We start from the raw sequence: 12549 nt of genomic DNA on the forward strand, positions 1-12549 counted from the left end.
TTAAATATACTCAAGACCACAAAAGAGATTTTTTTAAGATTTTCAGTGAATTATGACTTGTTCCAGCCTGTTCCTCACACAAAGCTAATGAGGACTTGGAATATTGTGCGCAAGTTGCATGGACTACTTTCATGGGGAGAAAAGATTGGGGTAAATATATGACAGTAAATAGTGACTTTCACACTGGATGAACGGTTTCACAGTTCCTCCTATAACTATTGGCAGAAGTAACCGTGTTTCGGCATGTTCGCACCACAGGAAGGAGTGATTTTAGTTTTAGGAACGCCTTTTGGGGGGCTAAATTAGCTCCTACTTCAGAGTAGGGTCTAACCTAGCTCAATAGGAACCATCAGCATGCGAAACACCAGTACCAGCCTGTGAAGAGTAGGGAGGTCAAGAGCCGTGAGGCCGGTGGCACAAGATTCGAGACCTTTGCACCGGTCTCAAATCTCTCAAGGAGGAGCTCCAGAAGCATAAAAGGGGAGCGACGACATTGAATGATGAGACAGGAACAGGCCTGGATTTTATGTTATGTTTTATTATGTTTGTGTGGCCTTTACTTTCGTATTGTTGTTTGTTTATTTTGAATATTAAAGTTTGTTTAAACGTTCTGCGGTTCCCGCCTCCTTCTACCCGTATCAAATAACCTTACTACATTGGTGCCAAAACCCGGGGGCGAAAGGAGGGACATGCTGTCGGAGAGCGCTCGCTGGTGAGTCATTCCTGCAGGTTTTGCATTCACAACCAAACACTCACACACCACCGATCTATTTAAGGGAAATCTCAAGAAACAGATCGCGAGAACCAAATTGAGCTCTTTTTCGATTGCGCTTAAACGGTCAAATACATACAGCATTATTTCAATAACATCTTGCAGAGTTTTCAGGTAAACACAGTCAGTAGCAATGTACATAGTTGAGAAAGAAAGTGTATGTTGTGTCACAGCCTACATTGGATTAGCTCTTAAAGTGACAGCAGTCTAATAAACCTGCTGCTGTCTGTCAGGTTAATCAGAGAACAAAAGGCAGAGAAAATCACTCGCTGCTCTTGACTGAATAACTTTTGTAACTTTAATTGTAAGCATTAATCTGTCTTTAATTTTACAATTAAGTAAATTGTTGTTTTACATTTGATTACTTTCATTTCTGTATTATTTCTTACCTGAACACTACTGTTAGACCCACATGAAAAACGTAAAAGCCATGTTTATTTAATTTGTCTCTTTATTCTATTCTAGTATTTGTGCTATAATTTGCAATTTGTTTATTTGTTCTTACTTTATTACTGACTGTTCACTTGTTTTGTTTTTTTGTAAATCTAGTTAAATGATTCAAATAAAGCCTCCCTGTGCTGTGTGTAAGCTATTTCAACAAAATTATCCAAATTATGAAAAAATTATTAGTTAATAACAAATTAACTGTCAATATATTTGGCAGTTTTTCCTCGTGGTATCGAAAATGGTATCGAATATTGATATTTTTCAAGGAAAATTCCAGTATCATGACAACACTATCATAAACTAATAAAGTTGAAGAATGGGATCACCAGTGATGGGATTAACGTCGTTATAAATAAACTGCATTACTAACGGTGTTACTTTTTTCAGTAACGAGTAATTAAACTAATTACATTTTCCCCCGTTACAACGCCATTACCGTTACTGAAGTGGTTTTCATCTGAGTAAGCTCTCTCCCAGCCATAGGACCTGCAAAGTTTTTTTCTCTGATGTGTGTGTTGGACTAGTAGTTGTTCATTTAAGCCATTAGTATATTATTTTGATTTCTTAAATACTGGAGAGAATAAACCATAATAATGAGAATTTACCTAATATAGGCTATATAAAGCTTGCCATAAAGAACCGGCAAAAGTAATGATTATGAATGACAAAAACAGCAAGGAGACATTTTAATTGTTTATTAATAAAGTAATGTTTTCTGAATCTGTGTCGGCTGCAAAGATGAAGTTGACATTACTCTCATCAGAAAGTAACCTATTTCTTTTCGTTTTGAATTATTTCATTTAAAGTAGACATTTCAAGCTTTCTATAGATATATTTCTCATGTCTGCGAGGCAAGCAGCCGCTGAGTTTCGGATCATTTAGCCTGTAAGACGCGCTCCAGTTCACGTGCAAGTGATCGCGCCGGCGCCATGATTATATTGTCAAGATTATATTTTCTGCTATATTTGCTTCTTATTTATTAAATCCAGGCAATTGGTTGATGAAACATTGATTAAAATTAAGCTACAACTTTTGCAAGATGGCATTCACTTTAAAGAAAAGCTTTCTACAAAACAAAACTCCTGATATATAGCGCATCTTATGATGTATCCTATCTTACTCATGTTGTTCACTTTTCATAATCAAATAGATGAATTTAAAAAATAACATTAAACAAATAATAATTTATTTAAAAATGTAATACCGGGGGCATCCAAGTTAATTGACACATTTTATTTATTTTATTTTTTTATTTAAGTAACACAATAGTTACTTTCCCTGGTAATTAGTTATTTTTATAATGATGTAACTCAGTTACTAACTCAGTTACTATTTGTGAGAAGTAACTAGTAACTGTAACTAATTACTTTTTTATATTAACGTGCCCAACACTGGGGATCACTGTCAAAGCATCTTGAAGGCAAGCCTGCAGAGGTGACAAGAGGATGCTTTTTTTTAATGGATGTCAACATAGGAGAGGCTTCACTATGCTGAATAAACCACTTTTTTGATGAAATAACTTATCATTTAATGAGTCGACAGTCCATCGGTAATCTTCAACATGTTTGCTCTTAAACATTCCATTTGGAGTTTACACACTGTTTTATAAGAGAAGTCACGGACAATTACGCAACCACCTTCCAGTGGTTTTCCTCCAATCTAAAAGAAAGGACATTCTCTGTAAATTTAGGCAACTTCTCTTCTACATCAGCTCAGCAACATGTGGTGTATGTGGAGAATCTCAAGGGTCAATTGTAGGACCCTTGTTATTTTCATTGTACATGCTTCCCCTAAGCCTTATTTATTTTAAATTTCTTTTTAGAAATACAGCACATCTTATCACTGTTATGCCAACAATTCCCAATTTTATTTCCCAGTGAGTATAGACAAAAATTGCTCATCACTTGACTTGGCAGGAATGATTCAGTTTATGGCACTTCTCATCTTTCTATGGTATCTGCAAACAGTGATTGACTGTTGCACAACTCTGAACAAAATCCACTGACGTCAAGGCTGTAATGTAATTGGTTATCAAGACCTGACTGATCCAAGTTAGCCATTAAGCTTTTCATCAAATATAGCAAAGTAAACTTTAAAAACAAAGTTATTCAAGCTCTAGGTGCATTATTTGTGAAATGAATGCTAAATTAGTGCAAAATCAATATGTATGCAAGCTTTCAACAGAAGTAATTACTGTTTGTTAGTTTCCAAAAAACGTCTTCTTGGAAATCCTGCATTCTTAACTTCCTAAACTGGAGCCATGGTCAAATGGAAACTCAACCCCTGTCTTTCTGTTGATTCGGCTTCTTTCTCTCTTTTGCTCACACAACGACACAGAACTGAGATTAATCTGGCAGAATCGTGACCTAAATATACCCCAAATCCCCACATATGTAACACTGAAAAAGAGAGATGGTTTTCCTATGTTTATGATCATTATTTCATTATCTTTTCATTTCAGCTGCAAGGTTTTTGTATTTTTTTTTATTTATTTTTTTAGGAAATGTGAGCTGAGCAGTTAGAAATATCCAGAATGGAAAACCTGTTGGCGTCAGTACCATCAAACAATAACATTAAGCTTTTGGACACGCAATAAAAAAAGACTGATACTATGGCAGAAGCAGATGGTTTGGTAACTCCAGTGGATGGAGATCGGATCCAAATACATTCAGGAAAAGAAATGGATAAAGCTGTAAAGCTTATTCTCATTGTCTTAATATTACTGTAATGCATGTCAGAACAGGGCTGAAAAGGTCAAGAATTCTCCCTCATAAATGCTAAGTGACTCTGGCTTCAGAAGAACGTTTTTCACCTCATCAACAAGCCTAGACTGTACTTTAAAGGACAGAGGTCTTAACTTAAGCGCTGTAAATGCTCACTTAAGTAGGCTTATATATAAATAACATTTTCAGATTTAAATTTCTAACAGAACTTTTGGTTTTCTGGGAGTTTTGCCATCTCATACTGCGTTCAAGTGCACCTGGTAAGCTCCTACTTCCGCTGGACAGCCATTTTTATGACATCTCACAAATCTAAGCCAGAAACAAGTACAAAAACAGCCAAATCTGAGCAAATAAACAACGGATGATCTGACAAAAGTTCTTCCTTCCCTGGTACCAGTGGATAAGTATTACTAAATATACATGCAATACTTTTAAACAACCTATGATTTATAAATACATGGTATTTAACAAATATCATGAATTTGCATAAAACAAATCATGAAGGGTTAGTCATTTTGCTTCATCATAAAGACAAATAAAGTATAGTACACACAAAAATGAAAATTCTGTCATAATTTAATCACCCTCATGTCGATTCAAAAACATAACATTTTGGTTCATCTTTGAAACACAAATTAAGATTTTTTAACAAAACCTGAGAGGTTTCTGTGCAACCATTTAGAGTCCATGTAACCAAAACTTAGAAAATCAAAAAGATCATAAAGGTGATGTAAAATATATCCATATGAATCGAGTCATTTAATTCAAGTCTTGTGAAGAGATACGATCGCTTTAAATGATATCCATATAAAATGAATGAATCCATATGGATTCATTTTACAAAGCCTGTATGACCTTTTTGGATCTTCTAAGTTTTGATTACTTGGACTTTCAATAGAGAGACAGAAACCTCTCAAATTTCATTAAAAATATCTTCATTTGTGTTTCGAAGACCAACCAAAGTCTGATGTGTCTGGAACGACATGAGGGTGAGTAAATGATGACAGAATTTTTATTTTTGTGTGAACTATCACTTTAAATACACAACTGTGCATAGAAAAAAACTAATCCTCACTATAGTGCCCACTCTTATAATGTAGTGCACTGATATTTCAAACTCATAGGGTGCATCACTGGCAGCTTAAGTGGCTTAAGTTCATTCAGTAATGGTTACCTGACAGATCCCACTGATACACATATCCAGAGAGTCCGCTTTACACCGAGTGCCGTCCAACACTTTGGGTGCCAGTTCCACCACCAGGCTTTTCCCCCGGGCCTGACATCGGAGGGCACAGGGTGAAATAGGGTCGTACGTCACAGGTATCCACTCGTAGGTTTGTCCCTGGTACTTGATGTCATTGTGGGCGGAGCATTGTTGAGCCCTAAAGTCACCTGACTCCGGAGGACAGTCCTGATTGAAAGAAAGCAAATTTGGCAGCTATCAGATATTTTTCACATTTCTGACTATAATGTAATAACATTGACATTTAAAAGACCCAAAAGTATCAGCTGACCTGACAATGACACTGGAAATATTATTTTTCTATGTGGTAAGATTAAATCGTGACCGCATGCAAAGCATCATAAAGCATATGCAGATGACCGGGTGCATTAACGAATGGTGACAGTGTAATTGAACAGTGGCAAACCTCCATGTTTTGAAACACAATATTTCCTATGTCATCTCCTGTGCACCGAAGAAAACCACAGCTCTTCCTCTAGAGCTTGGGACTCTGAACTCATTTAATCATTCGATCGGCTCAGAAACCCCCATGTGCAAAGATCATCAGTGATGCCCGTGACCGAAGCGTCTCCATCGGATATAGCGATTACAAATGACAAGTCTTCAACGTCAGGATCAGTAATGGAAATAAAAAGAACAATTCAACAATGAACCTCATCAACGGCAATTATAAGGCCGGACAGGGAACACCAAGCATCAGTTCTCACTGTTTTGACGGAAATGGGATAAATGTTATGCTGGGAATCTTTCCCAGATGGCTCTGATTGGAGTTGTGGGTGAAGGAGGAATGTGATTGCAGATGAAACCACTTCAATGGTAGAAAAACACTGGCTTTTGATTAAAATGGTCCTTGAGACGCATGGGCATCTAACAGCTCTCAGAGCAGTTGGGGACTATTGACTGAATCATAAAGCAAAGTTCTGGTTCTGATCCCACTTAACAATTCTGGTTGCGTAACATTACTGTTTATTTTCACTTTTTTCGAGGTGTTTGACTAAGGAGTTTAAGAGTGAATAAATAATTTGCGAATAGAAAATGTACTTCACTTGCATAAGAAAAAGAATGTTAGTTCACTCAAAAATGAAAATTATGTCATTAATTACTCACCCTCACGTTGTTCCAAACCTGTAAGACCTTCGTTCATCTTCAAAACAAAAATGAAGATATTTTTGATGAAATCCAAGAGCTTTCTGAACTACACATAGGCAGCAACGTCACTGCACCTTTCAGGGCCCAGAAAGGTAGTAAAGGCACTGTTAAAATAGTTAATGTGACTACAGTGTTTCAACCTTTATGTTATGAAGCGACAATAATACTTTTTGTGTACAAAAACAAAACAGCTTTATTCAACAATTTCTTCTTTTCCATGTCAGTCTCCTACGCAGCTGATGCAGTAAATGCAGTGCAGCGCTTTCGTGTTCTACATCAGGTTCAGTATTGTCCGACGCTGTACACGTGAACACCACGATGCATTCATAACATTAAGGTTGAACCACTGCAGTCACATGGTCTATTTTAACAATGTCTTTACTCCCTTTCGGAGCCTGGAAATTGGTTATGACATTGCTGTGTATAGGGAGGTCAAAAGCCTCTCGGACTTAATCAAAAATATCGTCATTTGTGTTCTAACTAAAGCCCTATTCGGATGGGACGGATGAAATTTGTGTCTTGTTCCGTGCTGACAACAATTCAGTCATTTCAATGTAAAAGTCTTCGCTACTGACTGACACCCTCATAAAGAAAAACTTTGCCGCCATCTAATGGCGTAATAATGTAACTTCTGTTGCTGTTCACGATCAGGGACTATTTTTTCCGGCGGAAGGAAGGCTTTTAGTGATTTTACTCCGCTTCGCGTTGTGCCTATAACAACACCTTTCAGCCGTGACTTATTCACGATATAGCACTAGCCTCGAGTACTTTATGCTTACTTGAAAGACATTTAAAATACACTGCAAAATTGGTTAAATCCTCCTTGAGTAAACTGGGATTAATCTGCAGACCTTTGTAGTGTTTTCTGTGCTAACTTTCAGGGAAAATCTGTGGAATTCCACTAAATGAATGGTGTTAAACTGTCAAATGGAGCTGCGAGTGCTACACTCTAACCAAAATTAGTCCAAATATGTGACCCATCATGGAAACCAGGGACACAAGTCAGCAGCACAACTATTGAGTAAACTGAGAAAGAAGCGTTTTTTTTTTTTGTTTTGTTTTTTTCAAAAATTGGTGATTTTAGTTTTTTTGCAGAATCTGTTAGTTGAGATCATGAAGAAGCATCTCCATGTTTTAGGTAGCAGTATTGGTTTATTTAAAAGCGTACATTTTGAGGTTGAAATCGGCTTGTTTTTCAGAGATTCTATCTCGCAGTAGGGGCGTGTCATTGTCTGTGTGTATTTCCATACTGGAATCGGATACGCTGGCTTTTGTTTCTTTTGTTATTACCGCCGCCCTCCAAGCGAAGCGTGGCTACTTATTTATGCAGCGCTCTGGTCGGCTCTAGCTGATATCAAAATTTAATGAAGATGGACAGCAAAGAATATCGCAGACGAGCTGAACTGTGGCCGTTACACCGAAAATTAAGTACAACATACGGCTGGATCCTTTAGCTGCGGAAAAGAGTGGCAGGACATGCGAATTATTGGACATTTAGAGGCAAACAGACGCAATGTGCAAACTTCGGAGATGGTTACATCCACAAAGAAGACCCCGACAAAGAGAAAGTGTGCCCGAAAAACTTATTTCATTGGAGGCAACAAGATCTTTTCTGTTTCTTATGGGGTGAGTTTCCATAAACATCAAAGTTTGTCGTTTTGTGTTCATTCTAAGAACACGTAGGCTACACGTTATCTCATGTGTCTATTGCTATTAGCTAGCTCAGGACTTTCGTTTTAATTGTAATCGTTAGCATCATATCACTTGCCAAAAACCCCCAATACTATAATGGGCTTTTAGATGGTAATGTTAGCATGTTAATTTGAATAACGCTTCAACTGCTTGAATTTACTGGTGTGAATGACTTAGCTCATGTAAACCTTACTATTCTTGAATTGAATGTGACGCTAATAATTTTAGCCAGTTACTACTTCTTAACAAGGATTTACTAATGTAACAGTAAATGCATCAGATTAAATTCCTATGTAATTAAAGTATAAAGTATCCGTAGCCGTAAAATGTGCGTTATAAGTCAAAAGTAAAAGTATTGAAGAGTTTAATGTACAGGATTTTTTTAATCCTTTGACTCAAGCCAGGTCTAACCACTAAGTGAGGTCTAAACCAGGACTATACTGTTATCACAGAATCCTGTTCAAAAAGTTCTAATGTCAAAAAAGATAAATTACTGACATTTACAATGCACATTATCCTTTATTATTAATAGTATGCGGTCCGATTTTCCCGTTGCGTCTGTTGTTGCTATGCAACCATGCAGCTTTACAGGGGGTATGGCTTATCTAAATGAGATGTAAATGAGCCCTATTGTCACTCCCAGCAGGTGAGAACAGGCGAGAACTGCAAAATCTTTAGGTCATTTTCTGCCCTTTGAGCTTTTTTGAGTGCCTACCTTCAAATGGCCACAACTTCTGCAAATATTATCAGATTTCCATGTGTTAGGCTACACATCGTTGGAAAGCTTGGAGACTACACTTTCTGTGAATAAATCAAAATGCCCCAGAACCAACTACCCTACTTTCCGTGACTGGTCACATATCTAATAAACGAACAAGCAAGGGATGGGGTATCTGTATAATTTTATGAACGACAGGCATTCAAATTCTATATAAATCTGTGGCACTTCTACAGATAGAGATTCTTGGTGGGTCTCATAACATATTATCCTGACTTACTGTGTTGCTGCACGTTCTGTAGCGGATGTTTCTGCCTTCACAGTTCCTGTCAAACAAACACAGAAAAACAAAATCAGATATGTTACATAGTCATTGTTCTTCTTTGTGGTACAGCTGCTCCATCTTTTGTATCAAGGGGAAAGGAAACACCCTACTATTTGTCCCTACAGAAATCATTTTTAGACCGGCTCCTGATCATTTTTTCCCACTCGCTTGTGAGGTTCTTTGTCGGCTTCTAGAGAACATAAAATGAATGCATGCTACAGCATACTGAAAAATAAATTCCTTCAACAAAACATTATTTTCTTTTGTCAAATATTTTGCACTTAGATTGCCAGTCAAGTAATAACAACAACACTGTCAAGCCAGTAGACGTGCATGAAAAAATAAATAAAAAAATATTAATAAAAAAGGAAATTATTTGCAACTTGTGATTATCTATGATGGCACCAAAAACTGTAAATGCAGCTACAGCTGTATGAAATATGCAGCAATGTGTTTTGAAAAAAAGGATGTTTAGAGACAGAAATACAAAGAAAACCAGACAAAAGGACCACAGGATATTGGCTTTTTATTAAATGTCATATTACCTCAGCCTAAAAACATTAGCCTATCATGTTTTAGCTTATTAATTCTGTTCAGAAGAGCAGCAATCTCCCTAAACAGAAAAGGTTCACATCACAAGACTTCTGAGGGGTGGAAGGAAGATGCAACCAGACTGTTATTAAGATCAGAATCTCTCTCTGCAATCATCCTGCCCTTGAGCGAAACCATTCAGAATGGAATACTAGCTTATATTTAGAGAATACTGCAGAGTATGCACTGCATCCTGCAAACTATTTATTTTTTAAAAAAGTATTAAGTCAACAATAGAACAGGGCATCAGTACTGTCAGGTATTTGTTTTGTTGTGTCATGCCGTGCCGCGTCCAGTGTAGACAGCATCAGTGATTATGATGGGTTCTGTTTGCTTCACGTCGCTCGAGTCTGGTGTAGACACGGTATAAGGTAAAACAGCAAGAATTATGTATATGTGTTATAAACAGTACTATGATACATCGTTTTAACATGACCTCACTACATTTGCCACGTTTAATTCAGCAAGAGGTGGCCAGTGTAGGAATACACGATATATCGGCCACTATATCGGTATCGGCCGATATATGTTCATTTTTAATGCTATCGTTATCGGCCCAATAAGAAAATTTGGCTGACATATTAAAGCCAATAAATAATGGATTCATTTTCCTTCAGCTGAGACACTTCAGATGCGGACTGTTCACCATGATGATTTTGAATTGCTTTAAATATGATTGGAGTCACCCAAAAAGGAAAACATGTGCAGTGCAAATATAGGCTACATAAAATTCTAATGATGTAATATAACATCATTATAATTGTGTGCTTGCGACATGGCCTTTAATGGTGAGACTTTTGTTTTGTTTTTTTTTCTCAAAAAGTATAAAACAATTAGGATTTAGATTTATCTGCCAATATATCGGTTATTTTAAATATAAAGAATTATCGGTTATCAGTATTGGCCAAAATTTTAGTATCAGTGCGTCCCTAGTCCAGTTATCATCCACTAGCAAAATTAATTTTTGTGTAAATTGTTTGTAAAGGCATTCTGACGAAAATGAGAGACTGTTCAGCTTTGGGTAAAACGCAGAGCTCTCGTCACTGTCACTTTTTACTTAGTCCCGCGTAGCCAGACCTTCAGATTGACGGCAGACATCACTGCAGCTTTCATTGGCTAAGACCTGCCCAGAGGTCCTCTGACTGACATATAAAGCAACCAATCACAGTTTGTTTTGTTCCACGTCATGTTTAGGGGAGTGAAAATGTAAAGTCGATGTCAGAGTGGTATGTGAAGCTCTTAAGCCACATTTCCACCACAGGAACTTTCCCCAGGAACAAGGAATTTTGTGGTGAGACTCGGTGTGTTTTGACCGCAGGAACCAGGGTCTAAATGAAGTTCCGGGTAAAAAATTCCCCCTCGTTAGGTAGTACTTTTTCAAAGTTCAGGAACTTTTGTGGGTGGGACTTGGGCGCTGAACATGCTGATTGGTTGACTCCACACAGCATATTATTTCATCCATCATTTTTTAAAGTCTGTTGCGGTGCATGCAGTAAGAGCTGTTTGCTATTCGAATCAACAATGGAGTTTAAAAAATGCGACAGATGGACCGACGACGAGGTTCAGGCTTTATTAAGCTTATATGCGGAGGACGAAATCCAGCAGAAGCTGGAAAGTCGCGTGCAGTCCTATGTCACCCGACTATCTAAACGGTACTTAAGACCAGGGGCGATTTTGGAACCTATGAAAGAAAATTAGGTTGGGCCCCCTTTCATTTTTGACAACCTTCGTCGAACTCGAAGACATCTCTAATTTGACAGTTTACCATCTTATCTCACAAAGTAACTCTATTCCAGTGTTTCCCAACACCACTATTAAAATAAAACAAAACTGCACAAACACGCATTGCTGCAAAATGCATATAAAACTATTGTATTAAATGTAGTACTCACATTTAATGCTTAAATTGAGCTTAAGTCAAATAAGAACACAATAATGATGCTAGTGATAAAACAAAAAATGTAGTGTTTCCAATTTTTTCATCAGACATTCAGCCAACGGTCCGTGGGCATGACGTCTGAGGCTAAGACTACTTTTACCCAGCTGTCCAATGACAGATGGGTAAAATACTACACTGACCAATCATCCTTATTGTACAACTACTGAACAACAATGGAGAAGTTAATATTGCTGGTTGCTGCTTTTTTATATTCAGTAATATTCTTCAAAATGAGATACTAGTAAAACCTTCCTGCTGTGGATATTTCAAATCATCATAGCAAACAAAGCGTCTCAGCTGGAAAAAGCTGCACCTCAAAAGCACTCTCAAGCGCCACCAACTGGCCATTTTCAGAAGAGCACCAGGCGTTTTTTCAGCTTGCTAAAAACGCTTTGGTGGACCTGAGTTAATTGAATGTTTATTATTGGGCGTATGGCCTTTTAGTCTCTTTTGCATTAATGCAAGACACTGGTGTCAGAGTTCTGTTGTTTCATTGTGTTTTCATTCTGTCATTTGACCCAGTTTTCCCAGTGTGTTTGATTGCTGCATTCTGTTCACCTGTTGTCTAATTAATTAACTCATTAGTTCCTCGTTCGGTCTTGTATATATCCTCCTTGTGTTCCTGAGTTCATGTGTCCTGTCTACGTCTAAATTGAAGTGTTGTGAAGTCTGTTTTCCTGAGTGAGTTTGGATCAAAGACTGCTCTTCTAATGTATTTGTTTTCGTGAGCTTTATACCAACACAACAGATGACAACTGGAACCAATCATGAGAATCATTTACAGCATCATTACTCCAGTCTTCAGATATGATCATTTGCTCAAGAAACATTTCTTTAAACTTTTGTTTAAAGGATACTTTGATAAATAGAAAGTTCAAAAGAATGGTTTTACTTTCACTTTTGATCAATTTAATGTGTCCTTGCTGAATAAAAGTATTAATTATATTACA

General features: G+C 37.2%; 1 protein-coding gene across 3 annotated transcripts in view; it reads right to left on the reverse strand.

The window, feature by feature from the left end:
• Positions 1 to 12549, reverse strand: part of adamtsl3 (ADAMTS-like 3) — a 231238-nt gene that overhangs the window by 88884 nt on the left and 129805 nt on the right. For all 3 annotated transcript variants that reach the window (XM_067401094.1, XM_067401093.1, XM_067401091.1), the window contains 2 exons: positions 9025 to 9070; positions 5117 to 5353 (listed from right to left, as the gene is read on the reverse strand). In XM_067401094.1, the coding sequence (XP_067257195.1) occupies positions 5117 to 5353; positions 9025 to 9070 (283 nt within the window). The remainder of the gene's footprint in view (positions 1 to 5116; positions 5354 to 9024; positions 9071 to 12549) is intronic.

This window comes from Chanodichthys erythropterus, chromosome 11 (assembly GCF_024489055.1).
Source record: "Chanodichthys erythropterus isolate Z2021 chromosome 11, ASM2448905v1, whole genome shotgun sequence".
Lineage (NCBI taxonomy): Eukaryota > Metazoa > Chordata > Actinopteri > Cypriniformes > Xenocyprididae > Chanodichthys > Chanodichthys erythropterus.